Source organism: Malaya genurostris, chromosome 2, assembly GCF_030247185.1.
Source record: "Malaya genurostris strain Urasoe2022 chromosome 2, Malgen_1.1, whole genome shotgun sequence".
Taxonomy (NCBI): Eukaryota; Metazoa; Arthropoda; class Insecta; order Diptera; family Culicidae; genus Malaya; species Malaya genurostris.
In genome coordinates, this window is record NC_080571.1 from 112,135,989 (window position 1) to 112,154,044 (window position 18,056).

Here is an 18,056-nt window from a genome sequence, read left to right on the forward strand (position 1 = left end):
TCACAGGTAGTAAAATTTCCAGAAAACCTTGTTTTTATGAAGTTATGCTGTCTCATAGCACCCAAAGCACGATCATAAAACGAGAAAGATATATCGCGTACTCTTTATACACGTCCTATTAATACAATTCTTTCGCAAATAAAAACAAAATGTTAAATACATGTAAAAACGTGTATTCATTTCTGTTCAGTTGATTGCAGATTGGCTTTCTGTTTGATGTTTCATCGGAGTGATTATTTTTAAATCATACATTCAGGATGGATGAATAATGCAACAATACGGATGTTCTCAACACTTTTCAAGTACCTTAAATAGGATTTCAACTTGGCTGCTAACGGAATATTAGCACAGGTGCATTGTAATCATGACATGTATTGTACAATTTTATACTTCTATTGACTAACATAATTCGGAAGCGTATCGAGTTCTTATCTTCTTCGCTAATTTCAAAGTACAATTTTTGAAAATATTCTAAAGAATATAAAAAAAAAACAAATAAATTCTGAGAATCTTCAAATTAACCGGTCGAATATTTATATATTTTGAAGGCCTCCAAGCACTTGTCAATGTACCATTTCTACTGCAAATCCTGCACAGGAAGTTGAATACCCAACGAAACAAAATCGCTCAGTTCTTTTAGTATCTGTAGATCGATCCTTGACAATAACGATTCGTACCGCTCGGTACCGATACTAGACTTTAACGTAATCAGCTGAAATGACAACGCCGAAATTGTATGAGATAGCTACAATTACGTTATAACCATAGTAATCTTACCTGACTCTGTAGATAATCTTTCAATACTATCACATGTGTTGGATCCTGCATACATACCGATTTGCAACGGTCGTAATGAGGAGTTTCGTTTGCCATATTTTCTGTGTCAATGAAGCCATAGCCGAACATCATCATGACAATTCCTTCCTCATTGTCGTCTGCCAATATCATAGAACTGCCAGAATAAATAACAAAATTTATATATGCAGTGAAATTTCAGCAGAACAAATATAACTTACTCTACTTTGGACCCATTTTGTTCGTCATCGTTAGTAATATCATTGAGTGTTTCACTTAAATTCGTCATAATGCCACTAAAGTTTTCAAATATAACGTCATTAGAAACAGTTATCAGACTAGTCAACGCCAAAGCCAGTAGCTTCTTTTCAGTGCTCCTTGCCACAGTAGGCATTTCGTTTATCCACGTCGTTAGTATTTTCTCCAAAGCATCCGGGATGGCCAATTCGGTGAGAATCGCACTGAACGTAACTTGGTCTAGAATTAGCACCCGGGCGATCATTTGCAAATACATTTGGTTTATCTGCAGATATGCTTCATGGTCGTAGTATTTTCTACAATAGTATTGGGAATTTGTTAGTAAACATTATAAATGGTACTAGAAAAGGATTAATACACACCTAAATATTTCAGCCAGGTAAGGCCTAAGTAGCTCAATTGAATATTTTGGTGCAGCCCGCAGAATCGTAAGAAACAATCGGTTTATAACGATGACACCTTCTGCTCGCAGATCTGATAGAAGATAGTGGCATGTCTTAATAATATCTTTTCCATGCCTCGGCAGAAAAACATCTGGACACAGGAAGATATAGGTTTGTGTGATCGCCAGACACGTTCGCAAATTGCTAGAGGATTGTTCTGTTAAGAAATAAAATGATGTGTACTCCAGTTTAATATGTAAAAATAACTATTATTGAGGTGCAAACTGGTGAAGTAATCAAAGCACTTTAGCTTCAACAAAACAATTTCAACCATTGAAACACGCCACCCGTTTATACCTCATTGAAAATATGCTTGCTTGTATCATGTGAATTCAGTACTTTACTCACCGATAAGGGGTAACAGATTTCCACAGAGCCTCAGGAGATCGTGATCAATCGTTTTACTATACTGAACCACAATAAGCCAAAGCTCCAAGCCTTCGTCCAACAAGTAAATGTGGGATGGCTCATGAATATTTGTACTTAACTCAATGATTTGATAGATGAATGCAACTACCGATTCACCAGCAGGTATTTCATACAAAGCCTTAATGGTTTGTAACTGGAAAGACACATATTAAAATAAACGGCCGTACTGATCCACTTGGATTTTTTACCAGAGTTGAAATGATGGCACACCGTAACATATCATGCTCTCGACTTTCCTCCCACAGCAAAGGAAGATATTGGATCAGACTTTCCACCTCCAGTTTGATAGCCATTGACATTTTTTCAATGATGAAAGACATGACATAAAGAACTGTCATTTTGGTATCACATTCATTGGCTTCCTTCAACAGAGTGAACAGTAGAGTGATAACAGGTTCCAAAAATTCTAGGAACTGTTCAGCCTCAAACTCGAAATCATCCATGATGTTCTTTAGGGTTCTGAAAAAAATGAGAATGATTACATTTTGCCAAATTACCAGTAGAGTGTACGTACTTGGACGCAGTTAGACGCACCGCTAGATCTTCGGAGGGTTGCAGCAGCTCGAGACAGGCGCGATATACTTGTGGGCGCAGAGATTTGGAAAATCTAACTCCTGTCCATCGTCCGATTAACCAAATAATACGCTTTCGAATTATTCGGAAATTGTGTGTTTTAAACTTCAGTTCCTCCAACAACTGTTGAGTGAACCATTCGTCAAAATTAATCTGCAATTTAGAAACAGTTGAAATAACTAGGTGTACAACATTTTTCTGTAGAAACACAAACTTATCCAGTTGCTATCCTTCGGTATGCCATTAAAGTTATACACAAATCGATAAAAATCATTCTAGAGATAGATAAATATTCCGTTAATACAGGAACTGCGCTCCAAACAGAATGTGTCAACCGTTTGAAACTACGTCCAAAACTGATTTGTAATGGCTGTACTAAGCCCCTCTAAACAATATCCCTATACGGCGCAGTCTCATCAAACTGTACAAACAATGGCTGTGTTCTCATTTTCTTATTCACTCTTTCATATGTACTTCTCTTGTTACCAAGTGTCCATGGCTGATGGCTACCTAGTGGTGATTTGTTTCGGTGAAGCTATGCTGATTATAGTGTTTGCCTGCGCACAACAAAAGCACGCTTCACAGGCAATATTTGAGATAGACGATCTCTGTTTTTCGGACCCGAATGTTTGTGTAATATTTAAATCAGTTAAAAATTTTCCAAAATTCCCCCGCCCAATTCTACTCAGAATATGTCAGCGATTGTCCAGCATCCATGTTCATCTAGTCTTACAACTACAGCCTCTATATCTATTCAATACATCGGATAGGTCGAAATGAATAAAAAAGGGTGCGTACGATTCTAATGTTTGCTTCCCTGGAAAATAAATATCTTTCCTTTTAAAGATTAGAGCTCAATCTCTTGATTAGGAAACAAAGAATCAATAGAATTTTATATGATAATGTGCATCAAAACAAACATCACAGAGAAGTTGAACGGTTAATGCTCAGTAATTAGTCATTTAGGTTTTACTGACAATATTGAAAAACAGCCAATGTAAAAAAACGATTGCCCTCGGCATCTCAGCGCTAGGGCAGTGTGCCTTACTTATCATATTGGTAAATAATCTGCTCACTATTCTCGGAGATGGTTTAACTGATTTCAACAAGTTTAGACTTGTTTAAATCTGATATTTGTTCATTAACCATGTTCGAAGATCACATGACTGTCACTTTCGACTATAAATGATGGTTGAAACATGCTTTTATGAACAATCCGAATCAATCTGAATGAATTTGTGTCGGAAAACTTCTCAATTTGGTAAAAAAAATTATCCTGATGAAAATAATATGTTTTATTGAGACTGTTAAAATGACAAGAGTATGAGAAGAAGTTTTTGCCTATTTCATATAGAAAGTCTAAGCAATCACTGTTTCAACCAATACCGAATACCACATACCATACAAAGTTCCTTAACTTCATTTGGATACGAATTACAGGGTGATATGCACCAAAAAAATGAATACGTCAGTAACTTTTTCAAAAATAACTCAACCGATTTTTACCATATTATGTTAAACTGAGAGGTTTTCAGACACTATAAGAATATCCCAATTTTTATTTAGATCCAACTTCCGGTTCCGGAGATAGGGTAAAAACGTCAATTTCAAGAATTTTTTTCATCAGTAACCATGTGTTGAGTAACGAACTCTTTAAATTGGCTAAAAAATTTCTCAAGTTGGCAGATCAAGATAGTCTAGGACCAAATAAACTCATATTAGATTTCCATAAAATCAGACTCAAATTATTAGGTCTGATAGTCCCATAAAAATATCCAAGTCAGACTTACGGTTCTAACATTACAAGGTGGTGAGTTTTCAAAATCGAAACTGTTTCAATTTGTATCTTATTTTAGTTCATGGTCATACGAGCTGATTTTAGTTATGCTAGAAACGTCATTTATTTCAAACCGTCATTGATATCGAAGGTGCAGAAAATTTTGGAAATTCTTTCAAATTGGTCTTAAAACTGTTTCAATTGGTAGTTCATATCATACGATTGTTTATTGATCCCAATTTCACTATACCGGTATCCAGTTTTCGGTTCCGGAAATAATGGTCAAAATCTAGTGGAACTCATTTCATTTTCTCAAATATGGTTGAATCGATTTTCACTAACTTGAATTCAAATCTAGTATTTAAGTGTAGCAGTATTATGCAAAAGAAGTGTTTGAAATTGAGTTCTAAGCTTTGAATTTCGATTAATCTTGCTGTAATATATAGAAGACAATCACTCTTATTCTGAATAGAGACGTATTGATTTTTCGATCTTATTTCATTAGCATTCCTAATAACGCTAGTAAAACCAAAGGTAGCTAGGATTCGATCGAACCACATTCGATCGAAAAATCAATACGTCGTTATACAGAATAATGGTAAATGAATAATATGAGAACGGCATCATTACACCACTAAGTGGATTAAAACAGCTTTTTACATAATTTTGATTTGTTTATCTCCAAAAGTGCCTGAAAGGATTAAATATACAACTACTTCAAAAGAGCTTTCATACTGTGGTCAGCTTCCTTACTCGTCTGCAGGAGAGTTGTGATTTCTCTAGATATTCTTGTTCTTACTAATAGCATACATGTCGATGGCCATGATAAAGTTCATTTTCTAGCTGATCAGATTCCAGTAGATATTCGTTCGAAGCCTATAAATTGAAAAGTTTAGCTTTTGTCTTTTATTTCAAACCGATTAATTTTCGATAAGCGGTTCAATGCATAGGGCGCAAGTCTTACAAAGCAGTAGTCGTAAGTTCGAGCCCCCTAAAAATTGTGACTGTAGGATCGTAGTACTAACCATACAATGATTCTGTACGTTATGAAACAACTGCATTCTGTTTAAACAGTAAGGGCCAATTCCATAAAAGTAATGTAACGCCAAGACTATACTTTTTCAGACTCCAGAGTCGTGGCTTCTGATCTCGCTTACAGAAGATTTCTGATAAGACAATAGCAACACTTTTATTCTTTGTCTTCTTTCTGGTTGGCGTCACCCAGGGATGCCAGTTCTGCAGATTTGTCTGTAAATTTGCAGATTTATATATAGTGCTGGAGACATTGTTTGTTGCTGACTTTTTTTTCGCCGACCTTTGAAAATCGAGTTTTTCGCAGACTTTCGTCAAAATTTAAAGACTTTTGAAATTGTCGCGACGTCTTTTTTTATTTGCTTCGCCAAGTCAGTTTCGCGTATCATATTTTCTAGAGCAATTGCTACCTGCAAGAGATACTTCCTAGAGAAATTGCTGACTGCAGACATTTTTTCGGATTTCCTCAACTATTTGAAATTTTTACCTCGCATCTCTGGCGTCATCTTAGTTGAGATGAAATCGTTCATTTGACCTCTTTTTCATGGGACTACCAGCGAAAACCGCAATATGTTGCAACATCGAGTCAAAAAAGAAAATCACGAAATACTCGAAAAAGAGAGGACATGCATACTCATTGAAAGTTTCAATTAAAGCCTATTGTACCAATCGTCATCTCAGTAGTAGTCACCAACGAATTGTAATAAAATCGCGAACAATATCTTCGCTACGGTTCTAAGAAGCAATACCGCAATTAGATGACTACTGGAGGTGAGATGAATTATGTTAGGGTACCGTTACCCTATATGCTTCGATTTGCAAAAAACAATGTTTATTACAACAGTCGGTGTTGAACAGTCGTTCGCACCGCACGCGTATAGCTCTTGGCTCCTGGAATTTTTTTCTGGCTACCTAGAGTTTCATTGATTCAAGGCTTCAGTCTTTTTCAAGGCTACCTGAATCACTAACCAAGTGACTAAGTGATACAAAGAGTGATATTAGAGTGACTAAGTGATACAAAGAGTGATATTAGAGTGACTAAGAAATTAATCAGCCTTTTTTAAGGCTAGCTAGGAGTCTAATCGAAGACTAATTTAGCCTAGTTAATTTAATTTAAAATTTCATTAATTTAAAAAATGCCTGCGTCCAACCGGAAAGGCAACAAGCCTAAGGCTAAAAATAATTCAATACGGAATAAATCACAATCCGTTATTCAACATTTTTCTTATAACATTCACGATCTTATAGAATCTGAATGTAAAAATAAAAGACAACGGACGGATTTCCCTTCCATTGATCCTATGCCGTCTAACAATATTTACGAGATTCTTCCTGAATCCGATTGTAGCGACATAGAAGAAAATTCTTCAAAAATTCCCAAAATGGACGCTTGTCGTTCTGGGAAGAAACATCAATCTATGCCACCAGTGACGGTGATGATTTCCGACTTCAAAGCATTCCGTACTGAGCTTTCTACTTTTCTCCCGGAAGTAAAAGTCTCATTTCAAATCGGACGAAGAGGAGAATGTCGAGTCTTGGTGGATGGATTGGAAGATTACGAACGTCTTATTCGATATTTGTCCGAGAAACTTCATAAATTTTATTCATATGATATAAAATCAGACAGACCCTTCAAGGCTGTCTTGAAAGGATTATCAAATGATCAAAGTATTGATGAAATTAAAAATGAACTAAAAGAATTGCTTGGTTTTGCCCCTTCCCAAGTAATACTTATGAAAAAAAGAGCGAATGGTACTTCTAAACCACGCTCTGGAATTTCCCATGAACTTTACCTAATACACTTCAATCGAAGTGATGTAAACAATTTGAAAACTTTAGAAAAAGTACGTTTCATTTCCCACATTAAAATTCATTGGGAACATTATAAACAGCATAATCGTATTGCAAACTTAACGCAATGTCGTCGTTGCCAAGGCTTCGGTCATGGAACCAAAAATTGTCATATGGATATACGGTGTTTGAATTGTGGTAAATCGCATTCGAAAGACGTTTGTCCAATGAATGAAACCACTGATAAATTTTCATGTTCAAATTGCAATGGAAATCATAAATCCAATTATTTGAAATGTCCTGTCAGGGAAAAAATTTTAAACGCTCGTTCGCTTCGACAACAAGTCAAATCAACGACCTTAAATTTACAGAACATACCTGAAAATACAGGTACGCCTGCCAATTCATCTTCTAACGAAAACAATTTATTGACAGGTAGATCGACCTCGTCATCATCTTCTTCTAATGTCAGTTATGCTGGTATATTAGGTAGAAATCTATCACCTATTTCTTCTAATGTAAATAATCAAAACACAGGACCGCCTTGCAGTTCTTCTTCTAACGAAAACAATTTATTAATAGGTAGACCGGCCAAATCATCTTCTTCTAATGGCAGTCTACCTACAAATATTCCTTCAATGCCATTCGCTTCTTTAAATGAAGTCGATTTAGGCGATATAACTGAAAATAAAATGATCTACCTACAAGATCAACTTTTTCAAATGATCATCCAAATGAATTCGACTTCATCACTTTTTGAAGCATTTCAAATCGGATGGAAATTTGCAAATAATATTATAATGAATTTAAAATTTAACAGTGATGTTAAATAATTATTTGAATATTTTAAATTGGAATGCTCGATCTTTGAAATCGAGTGAAGATGAATTTTATAATTTTCTCAAAGTTCACAAAATCCATATTGCCATTGTGACAGAAACTTTTCTTAAACCAAATGTCAAATTGAAAAGTAATCCACATTATGTGGTTCATCGATTTGACAGGTTTACTGGAATGGGTGGTGGAGTTGCCATTTTTGTCCAACGGCAAATTAAACATCGAATTTTACCTTCTTTCAATACTAAAGTTATTGAAAGCTTGGGAATCGAAGTTGAAACCATTCATGGAATTTATTTCATCGCTGGAGCATATTTGCCATTCCAATGCACCGGCGAACAAATAAATTTCTTTAAAGGCGATTTGCAAAAACTTACAAGATATCGATCGAAATTTTTCGTAATAGGGGACTTAAATGCTAAGCATGTCCAGTGGAATTGTAGGCAAAATAACAGTAATGGTAAAATACTTCATAATCAACTCTCAGCTGGTTACTTCACAGTTCTTCATCCCAGTAATCCTACTTGTTTCTCTTCCGTGAAAAACCCGTCTACAATTGATCTGGTTCTAACAGATCAAAGTCACATTTGTAGTGAACCGATTACTCATGCTGACTTTGACTCAGATCATCTTCCTGTAACATTCAGACTTTCCAACGAAGCTATAATTAATCCAATTAGTTCTATTTTCAACTATCATAGAGCTAATTGGTTGGATTACAGATCTCACATTGAAAATCATGTGGATCATGAAACTATTTTAGAAAATTCTGCGGACATTGACACAGCAATTGATAATTTGAATCATTATATTATCGAAGCTAGAAATCTTTCAGTTCCCAAAGCTCAAACCAAATTAAATTCTCCTATCATCGATGACAATCTTCAACTGCTCATTCGGTTGAAGAATGTTCGTCGACGACAATATCAACGTTCTCGTGATCCTGCTATGAAAAACATAGTTAAGGATTTACAAAAAGAAATTAAACATAGATTTACTCTTTTGCGAAATGAAAATTTCGCTAAAGAAGTTGAACAAATTAAACCATATTCTAAACCTTTCTGGAAACTTTCTAAGGTTCTTAAGAAACCTCAGAAACCAATTCCTGCTCTCAAGGAAGGAAATCAAATACTTCTTACAAATGGTGAAAAAGCTCAAAAACTTGCTCAGCAGTTCGAGAGTGTCCACAATTTTAATTTAAACGTTGTGAGTCCTATTGAAAATGAAGTCTCACTGAAATATGATCATATTTCAACCCAAGTGTTATCACACGATGACATTATTGAGACGAATTTTGATGAAATTAAATCAATTATTAGGAAACTCAAAAACATGAAGGCTCCTGGTAATGATGGAATTTTTAATATTCTTATTAAAAATCTTCCCGATGTTGCCTTGAGACTCCTGGTTAAAATTTTCAACAAGTGTTTTTCATTAGCTTACTTCCCAAAAAGATGGAAAAACGCTAAAGTAATTCCTATCCTAAAACCTGATAAAAACCCAGCAGATATATCAAGTTATCGCCCAATTAGCTTACTTTCTTCTATCAGTAAACTTTTTGAAAAAATTATCTTGTTGAGAATGATGACTCATATAAATGAGAATTCAATTTTTTTACCAGAGCAGTTTGGATTTCGTCATGAACATTCAACTACTCATCAACTTGTCAGAGTAACGAACATGATAAAATCAAATAAATCTTCTGGGTTATCCACTGGAGTTGCTCTTCTAGACATAGAAAAAGCATTCGACAGTGTTTGGCACAAAGGTTTAATAGCAAAAATGTCTAATTTCCAGTTTCCTATTTATTTGATCAAAATGATTCAAAATTATTTAACTGATCGTACTCTTCAGGTTAGCTATCAGAATTGTAAATCTGAATTGCTACCCGTACGAGCCGGTGTTCCGCAGGGTTCGAGTGTAGCTCCAATCTTGTATAATATTTTCACTTCTGATCTTCCAAATCTACCCGTTGGTTGTCAGAAATCGCTATTCTGTGACGACACAAGTCTGTTAGCCACAGGTAGAAATCTAAGAGTGATCTGCAGTCGCCTACAAAGAAGTTTAAATATTTTCAGTGATTATCTGTCGAAATGGAAAATTAAACCAAATGCAGCAAAAACGCAATTAATTATCTTTCCTCACAAGCCAAGAGCTTCTTTTCTTAAACCAAACAATAGTCACATTCTCAAATTGAATGGCTTGGAATTGACATGGTCTGATCAAGCTAAATACTTAGGTTTAACGTATGACAAAAATCTCACTTTCAAGGATCACATTGAAGGAATCCAGGCAAAGTGTAATAAATATATTAAATGTTTGTATTCTCTTATAAACAGAAATTCTAAGCTCTGTCTAAAAAACAAATTGTTAATTTATAAACAAATTTTCAGACCAGCCATGCTTTATGCGGTACCAATTTGGTCAAGCTGTTGTTCCACCAGGAAGAAAACGCTTCAAAGGATTCAGAATAAAATTCTGAAAATGATTCTGAAGCGTCCTCCCTGGTTTAGTACAAATGAGTTACACAGACTCACAAATATAGAACCATTAGATGTAATGTCACATAATATTATAAGCAAATTCCGACAAAAATCGATGCAATCTTCAATTGAATCGATTCGATCTCTGTATTAGTTAGTAAGTTAGTATATAAGTTCCTTTTCCCCATTACACAATACAAGTAGGTTTAGAATTTTCCCTACACAAAAATCTCAGAATTGCGGAAGCAAATAATGTCCTCATGGTAATAACCAAATCATATATATAATAGGGCTGAAAAGTCACCACTTGTGGCTGAACACCCAATTTAAATCTTAATAATTTAATTTTAACTCATATTCCAATTAATAGTTATTTAAAAAAAAAAAAAATGTTTATTACAACCACCGTTGCCAGATTTGTCTGGCAAATACCAGATATTTCTCATTTCGACAGACACTTAAACTAACCAGATCTTTTGCTAGATTTTCCAAATTTTCCCAGATTTTCCAAATTTTTTCTCAGCTCTCGCTAGATCTTTTCGGATTTGCCCTCTATACGATAGGTGGGGAGACCTTTTTTTGCTCACTGAAAATGAAGCCCGGCAAAAATTTCCTTGTATATAGTAGACACAGTCAAATCCAGATAAATTTTTAAGTTTTGACAGATGTTTGAAAAAATAACCTGGCAAGTTGCTCAACTACAGTACTCTTGAAGAATCCAACCAACTCTTCTGCGATCGCTGCGCTGCTCGAGTGGCGAGCTTTGAACTAAGCGATGGTGATAATTTTCAGATTTTGCTTGAAGATTCGAAAAAAATGCCGGGTTTTTTTTCTTATGAATCGAATACTAACATATAAAAACGTGTGAAAATTTGGTAAAAAAATAGATCATTCAGTAACTTTCTGTGGTATGTTTGATTGATATTTATGGAGAAATTGTAAGATGAAATATCAAATTCGAAGGAATGAGGTTGAGTACTGTTTTCATGTCTGGGAGATTCTTTGTTTTTATTGTTGGATTTTGAGATTAATTGATAAATTATTATCAGAAGTTGTATTACTAGTCTATTTATTCATGTTTTATCATTTAAATCAAATCTGTATGTAAACTGAAAATTTCAAATTTCATCCAAGATTTTCAAGTGTATAAGACAACTTTAAATCATATGTTTGATGACAACACGTGAATAATCTTGTTTTACCCATATTTGTAAGGTTTAGCCGACGACACGACCTGCCACTCGCTTTTAAAACTGTATCGTAAATCGAGCTACCCCTCAGTAACTGGTAATGTCAAAATGGAATCGCTTGAAAAAATGTTGGAACTGGCAACACAAGTTGGTAAATTATTGATTTTGAAAAACAGTTACCAGTAGCCTTGGTAACCACAAAAGAAATGTAAACAAAAACAAGAGATTCTCACTTAAAACGAAACCACTGAGTGTAGTTGGCCCGCTGACAGGTATTAAATTTATTCTTTCAGAGACCTGCCATAGCTGCATAATCTGCAGCTTGGCAGCTGCATAATCTTCAGCTTTGCAGCTGGCGCGTTGTATTCTCGACACTTTTGAAGTACTTGTCTCATAACGAATATGTAATTCGTAGTGGCGTACCGTACCGGCAACGCAAATTATTCACTACTAAAAATTTGATTTTGGTTGTTTAAGGCAATAAAAAACTTCTCGTGTGTTATTTTCAGGGGGAATATATTCATTTAACTAAGCAAAAAAATAAAACTAGTCCACCAAGCCGATTGAATGTAGATTTTTTGATAACTCGCTCCAGGCGACTTGTAACTTCACTAGTAATGGTACTAACCGAATAATCATAATCCATCATAATTTCTTGGTGTGAGGGCAGTTTTGAACGCCGTTAATAAGGCGTCGACTTGCACTATAAGGCATTGTATAAATGTTTCCCCAGCTTCATACGATGCCAACTCTTCCTCAGCGAGGTTGTGATTGTGATTGATAAATTGGTCAACCCACGGATGCAAACGAGGTTTAAAAAAATTTTGCACGTGTCTGTTCAACGTCACTAGTTTGTAATCGCCCTTGCTGGATTGAACTTTGAAGTGCCGATTGGGCTAGATCTATGTAACCGGTAGGGTAACCAGATTTCAGAGGTGATTTCAAAGCATTTATGAAGTCTAGTTCCAAGCAACTAGCAGCGTTATTAACAACAGCACACACTCCGTCTAGCGATTGCGTTCCACCCACGTTCCACGTCGAATGCACTTCCGAATAATGAAAAATACGTCATCAAACATGCTGGAGCATTGCTGCCCCGTTTCAATGCTGTACAAAATTATCGCTTTCAGGACGCTTTCTTCCATGAAATAACGCTCTAAAAGTAAATATGTCCCAAGAATTTCCTGCATTTGCGTACTCAATCGGGACTTTTCAATCAACAAGAAAATTGAAAAATTCGTCCAATTTTTTTCTAAATGCATGGGATATGTCAAAAGAATCACCATAACGCTATCTTGTGGTGACCACGCCGATTGGATTATTCAATTACATTGGAGAATCTAGGTTTAACACATGGATCAATAAGTCCCGAGACTAACAATGGAAACAACATTTTTTGTGCAAAATTTATTTTTATTCATCAACATAATCACCCTTTAGGGTGATACAATGGTTCCAACGTTTTTCCAATTTTTCAATACCATGTTTATAAAAACATTTATCTTTCGCTTCAAAATAAGCTTCGGTTTCAGCGATGACCTCCTCATTTGAGCCAAATCTTTTTCCCTGGAGCATTTTTTTTAAGATCAGCAAAGAGCCAGTAGTCACTGGGGGCTAAATCTGGCGAGTATGGGGGGTGGGGAAGCAGATCAAAGCCCAATTCGTTCAATTTCGCCATTGTTTTCAGCGACTTGTGGCAGGGTGCATTGTCTTGATGAAATCGCAATCGCGGCACCCACTTGGAAAAAACCTTTTTCATGCTCAATTTTTCATGAAGGATAGTCATCTCAGCAATCTCACGGAGCTTCACTTTACGATCTTTCGTTATAATTTTTGTCACTTCACTCACATTTTCCGGTGTAACGGCTTCCACAGGTCTACCCGAGCGTTCCGCGTCATTTGTGTCGGTACGACCACGTTTAAACTCGGCGAACCACCGACAAATCGTTGCTTTTGATGGACAAGAGTCCGGATAACATTTTTCAATCCATTATTTCGCTTGCACGGTGTTTCTACCCATTAGAAAAACAATGTTTTATCAAAACACGAAACTCGTTTTTTTTTTCATTTTTTAAACAAACTACAAAACGACTTTACTCCAACCTCGATAACTCAGCTGTTTCTGGTCGGATCGACTTGAAATTTTGACCCGTTTCAAGCAAAGGTTAGTACTCTAGAAAGACGTGGTTACTGGTTTACTACGAGCGCCATCTCTGCTTTAGTCTCGGGACTTATTGATCCATGTGTTATCTATTTATTTATTCATTATTTTTTTACTTACATATTTATTCACATATTCACTATTTTCTTATATATCATTTATTTATTCGAAAATATTTATTTATTCACATTCATCAATTTATTCATAATAACTAAATTATGATTGATTCAAATTGATTCACATATAATAAAAAGGAAAAGTTTAGTAGGTACAAATCACGCGTTTTTTTTATAACGGCCAATAAGCCACTTTTCAACTTACACTTTTGAAAGAAATTGCAGGCGAGCTATGAAAATAGGGTATTAATTTCAACACCAGACAAAAGAGAAAACGAGTCATTCGAAATTACTCTTCAAAGTGAATGTTGATGGATGGCTTATTGGCCGTTATAAAAAAACGCGTGAAATATAAACCAAGACATCAACAAGAAAGAACGTCATCATCGCAGCATGAAATGCGTGGCGACATGCTTTGAAAGTGGCGGTGGGTATGCGATGGAAAACGGACAACAAGCCCTTTAAACCCGCGGGAAAACCATTGCGCGATCTGTAGTAATTTTTCTGTCCTGGCGGAGTGAAGATCAGCAGCAGCGCGTCTCACATACTAGGTGGACAGTGCGTTTCAAATCTTTGAAATTTGATTAAGTGGACCCAAAGGGATCAACAATTCGTATAAATAGTTTGCTGCTAGCCCAACGTGTGTGCCTTTACGATTTTTTACTTTATCCGACACACGTGAATATAGTGCACAGTATCGCTCTCCGGGTTGTATACGAAACACAGCCTTCCGTTCCATGTAGCTTGCTTCATTTGGACACCCTGGTCATCGTTTCAGAAGAAACATCGCTGTTCCACCACTCCGAAGCCAGTGCTCACCACGTCATCAGCCTCGAGAACCATCAAGTCGAAGCAACGGAGCCTCAGAGTGAAGAATCTTCGTCAATAAACTTGCGCAAGTAAAAGGATATATATTCTTTTGTGTTTTCTTTACAAAATATAGTGCCTTGTACGGTCTTTTTATATACAAGTTGTGTCGTCCAGTGTAACTTGTTTCCGCCGTGTACGATTCGCTCAGTGATCATAGGTGGAAAGAAAGTCAGCTACAAATAGTGAAGTGAAATTTCTCCGGAAACTAAGAGGGTAAACGATCCGGAACTTGTGATTCGCGGTAAAAAGGCGTCACCAGTAGTGTACACGAAACGCAATAGATAGTGATATTGCGACCTATATACTATTTTATAACTACTCGAATATGTTTCGTTTAAGAAAAATGATGGATCGGCCGTGAACTACTCGGTTTTCTATTTGCGCAACAAATCAAATATTGTCATTTGTCTTTCAAATAATAATTCGATGCCGTACGAAGCTAAACAGGTGAATTTTCTCAACCTTTTACGAATGGTAATTTACTGTGAAAATGTGGCGGAACGTCGTCGAACTCAACAGCTACTTTTCGGAACATTTCACCCGCCAGCAGTGTTTGGAAAATCAAGCCACATGCATAGAGAATATAAAAGTGTCGTTTTGTTTTTCTCCGTTTTTTTTTGCATCCAAAAAAAAGGTTAACGTGTTTATCAAAATAAGATGCACATGCATATAAATGTGAAGGCAGCTGAAACCGTTTTTACCAGAAGTTGAAAACGGAACTGCTGACGTATTTACAGTTCACACCGCCATCTAGTTTAAATAACTTTAAACTGACTTGTACACCCGATAGAATTTTTTAGTGTTATTCCGAATATGGTAGGCAAAAAGCTCATCAAATATTCTATAATTGTGATCAGTAGCACTGTGCGCACTTACCTCATCAAATAAATTGAATACCGCCAATCCCGTAGCATTGTAAATTGAATCCTTTATTAGCAAATCTGTTATACCCGACGACTCCGTTAATGTTAACGATTGTGATTTGGAAATGAATTTTTGTAGCTCGACTATTAACATGGGCCTGTATTTTTGGAACAGTATCATATAGAATGCTTCTGTACAGCACTGTAAATGAATATGAGGAATGAAAGAAATTCTTAAACGGCAAAATAAATATTTCTTACCCTCAAGTTGTACTTCCATGAATCCCCACCTTCATCTGAAACATAGCTTTCTGGATCACTATCCCATTGTTCGAATTCCTCGGATGTTAGGAAAAAGTAGTGCATAATGATCTTGTCAAAAATATAACTTAACCTTTCCGGTGTGAAAAACTCATTTTTCGCCTTGACTATGGCTTGTTCTAAAATGATTCGCAAATGTTTTTATGAACTAATAATGTTTTAATGAATAACAATAAACGCAAATGTTTTAATGAACAACAATGAACGAAAAAAAAGTCCGAGAGTACACAAACTGAACAAAAAACTAACTGCAATTCTAACACTTACCACTGTTGTGATCTACATGGATCAGATTATGCGTAAGAATGCCTTTGATCAAATTCAAACATTGTATCGCAAAGTTAGGGAATGTGATCACATTGTCTTCGAAAATGAGATTCGTTCCCTCGTGAAAGACATAGTTGAATGAAAACTCAAAGGCCGCTGGAATGAACTCGACGAACGAGACCGGGTGGGTTTCGAAAAACAAGTTAAGGAACTTCATGTGTTTGATTATGAACTTTTCCACCTGTCCACTTAGTTTGCAGCTGGTTGGCTGTTGTTTTTCTATTTGTTTAATTTGCAATCGGCAGTCAAGCAATTCCTTCAGTCGTTGGAATACTACACGTATGAACATCATGCATTTGGGTGAAAGGTGTGGCCCATACACACCATAAATTGTAAGTTTCTTAAGAATGCGTAAGGATATTATCGCCTTTTCCAAATTAGCAGTGCATAACTCCAAAGACGACCGCTCTTGGATGTTCGCGTAGAACATTTGAGTAAAACCGTCCCATAAATTTAGGATGAAATCATATAACTTTGTTGTCAGATCCTAAACAATGTAGAATATATTCAAAGATAAACCTGCATATGAAAAATAAACTCTACTCTATTCACCTCAAAGTGATTTCTGTCACGCTGGAGTCGTTTCGAGGAGAGCACCTTTACTACATGTAACAATATAAGAAGACCGCGATGTTGCACTAATAAATCATTACTCTGGACTACTTCAACTAGCGTTGGCACTAGTTCTAGCCATTCCTGTGGACAGTCAAGTCGCGCAATGTTACCGATCAGTACCGCAATCTGAACAGCAATCTGTTGTACCGGCTCATTGAAACGCAGTAAGAGAATTTTTTTAATCTCTTCCTTTTCTTCCGATGCTATCGCACTAAAATACGACGGGAAGCAATATTACTTTCATAAAAAAAAATTACGTCATTATTCATCATACTTCGGTGCATTCTTCCTCCAATATTTCAGTACTCCATTCTTAAAATATAGAGAGGCCATCCACCGTACATTGGCATCGATTGATTGATCGGAAAACAATTTCACCAAAGTTAAATGGAAACCAGGTTGAATTTCCCATTCGGCCAGTTTCTGCTCCGCCGGTTTGAGTAATTGTGCATCTTGACTGCAAGCATACATCAATGCTTCATACACTGCTGATTCGGCTGACATTCTCGATTTGATGGCGAGACTTCCGTTATCTATTAAATTTATTGATTTTTGCTTGCGCTTAAAAGCATAAAAGGTAAACATATTTTGCCATGATATAGGCTGAATTAGTATCATAAATATGAGTATAATAAAACCAAGGTATAAACATTGATTTAAGTTGAACAACACCCACCTTAGCCACTGAAAAGTAATTCGTAATTTGATTTGTGCATAGGTCAGGTGGAGCAGGAAATACGTTTTAAAGTTGTTTTTATAACCCGATTTTCACGCTTCGCAAGTTCCTTAGCTGCACAACATGATGAATAGAAAAATAGATGTCGAAATTACAAGAATTCTCGAAAAATTGATAGCTTTCTAGAGCTCGTCATTCGGCAAAAATTACTTCTTCTTCTTCTTCTTCTCTGTTCGCAGCTGACATCCGTCAAGCTGCTGCTGCGGAAAGGGCTAGTAACTATAGACTATATGCCCTGCTATTTTATTGGTATAGTTTCCCTTCAAATGCTTAGTTGACACTCATTCACGAAACAACAAACTTCTTTTAACAGGGTTTCATTGTTTGTTTTAAACATTTCAATCAAGTTAGAATATTTGCATTCAAAAGAATATTTAGAGCGCTCATTTGTATAACGTAGGCAGTACAAAATATCATGTTCTGCAGTTTCCGGCTCATC

At 35.9% G+C, this 18,056-nt stretch overlaps 1 protein-coding gene across 3 annotated transcripts; it reads right to left on the minus strand.

Annotated features, from left to right (window-relative positions):
• Window positions 1–152: 152 nt before the first annotated feature.
• On the minus strand, window positions 153–17,797 carry LOC131427950 (importin-11). 3 transcript variants are annotated; one of them, XM_058591549.1, is made up of 13 exons: window positions 17,558–17,797; window positions 17,156–17,414; window positions 16,819–17,092; window positions 16,207–16,753; window positions 15,880–16,058; window positions 15,632–15,820; window positions 2,440–2,651; window positions 2,114–2,384; window positions 1,845–2,058; window positions 1,416–1,653; window positions 1,017–1,349; window positions 778–952; window positions 153–712 (listed from the first exon to the last, which is right to left on the minus strand). In XM_058591549.1, the coding sequence occupies exons 2-13, from the start codon at window positions 17,383–17,385 to the stop codon at window positions 578–580; spliced, it is 2,997 nt and encodes a 998-aa protein (XP_058447532.1). In that variant the 5' UTR covers window positions 17,386–17,414; window positions 17,558–17,797; the 3' UTR covers window positions 153–577. The 3 variants fall into 3 exon arrangements, with proteins under 3 accessions (XP_058447532.1, XP_058447531.1, XP_058447530.1); XM_058591548.1 differs by having other exon boundaries at window positions 17,156–17,442; XM_058591547.1 differs by having other exon boundaries at window positions 17,156–17,484.
• Window positions 17,798–18,056: the final 259 nt, after the last annotated feature.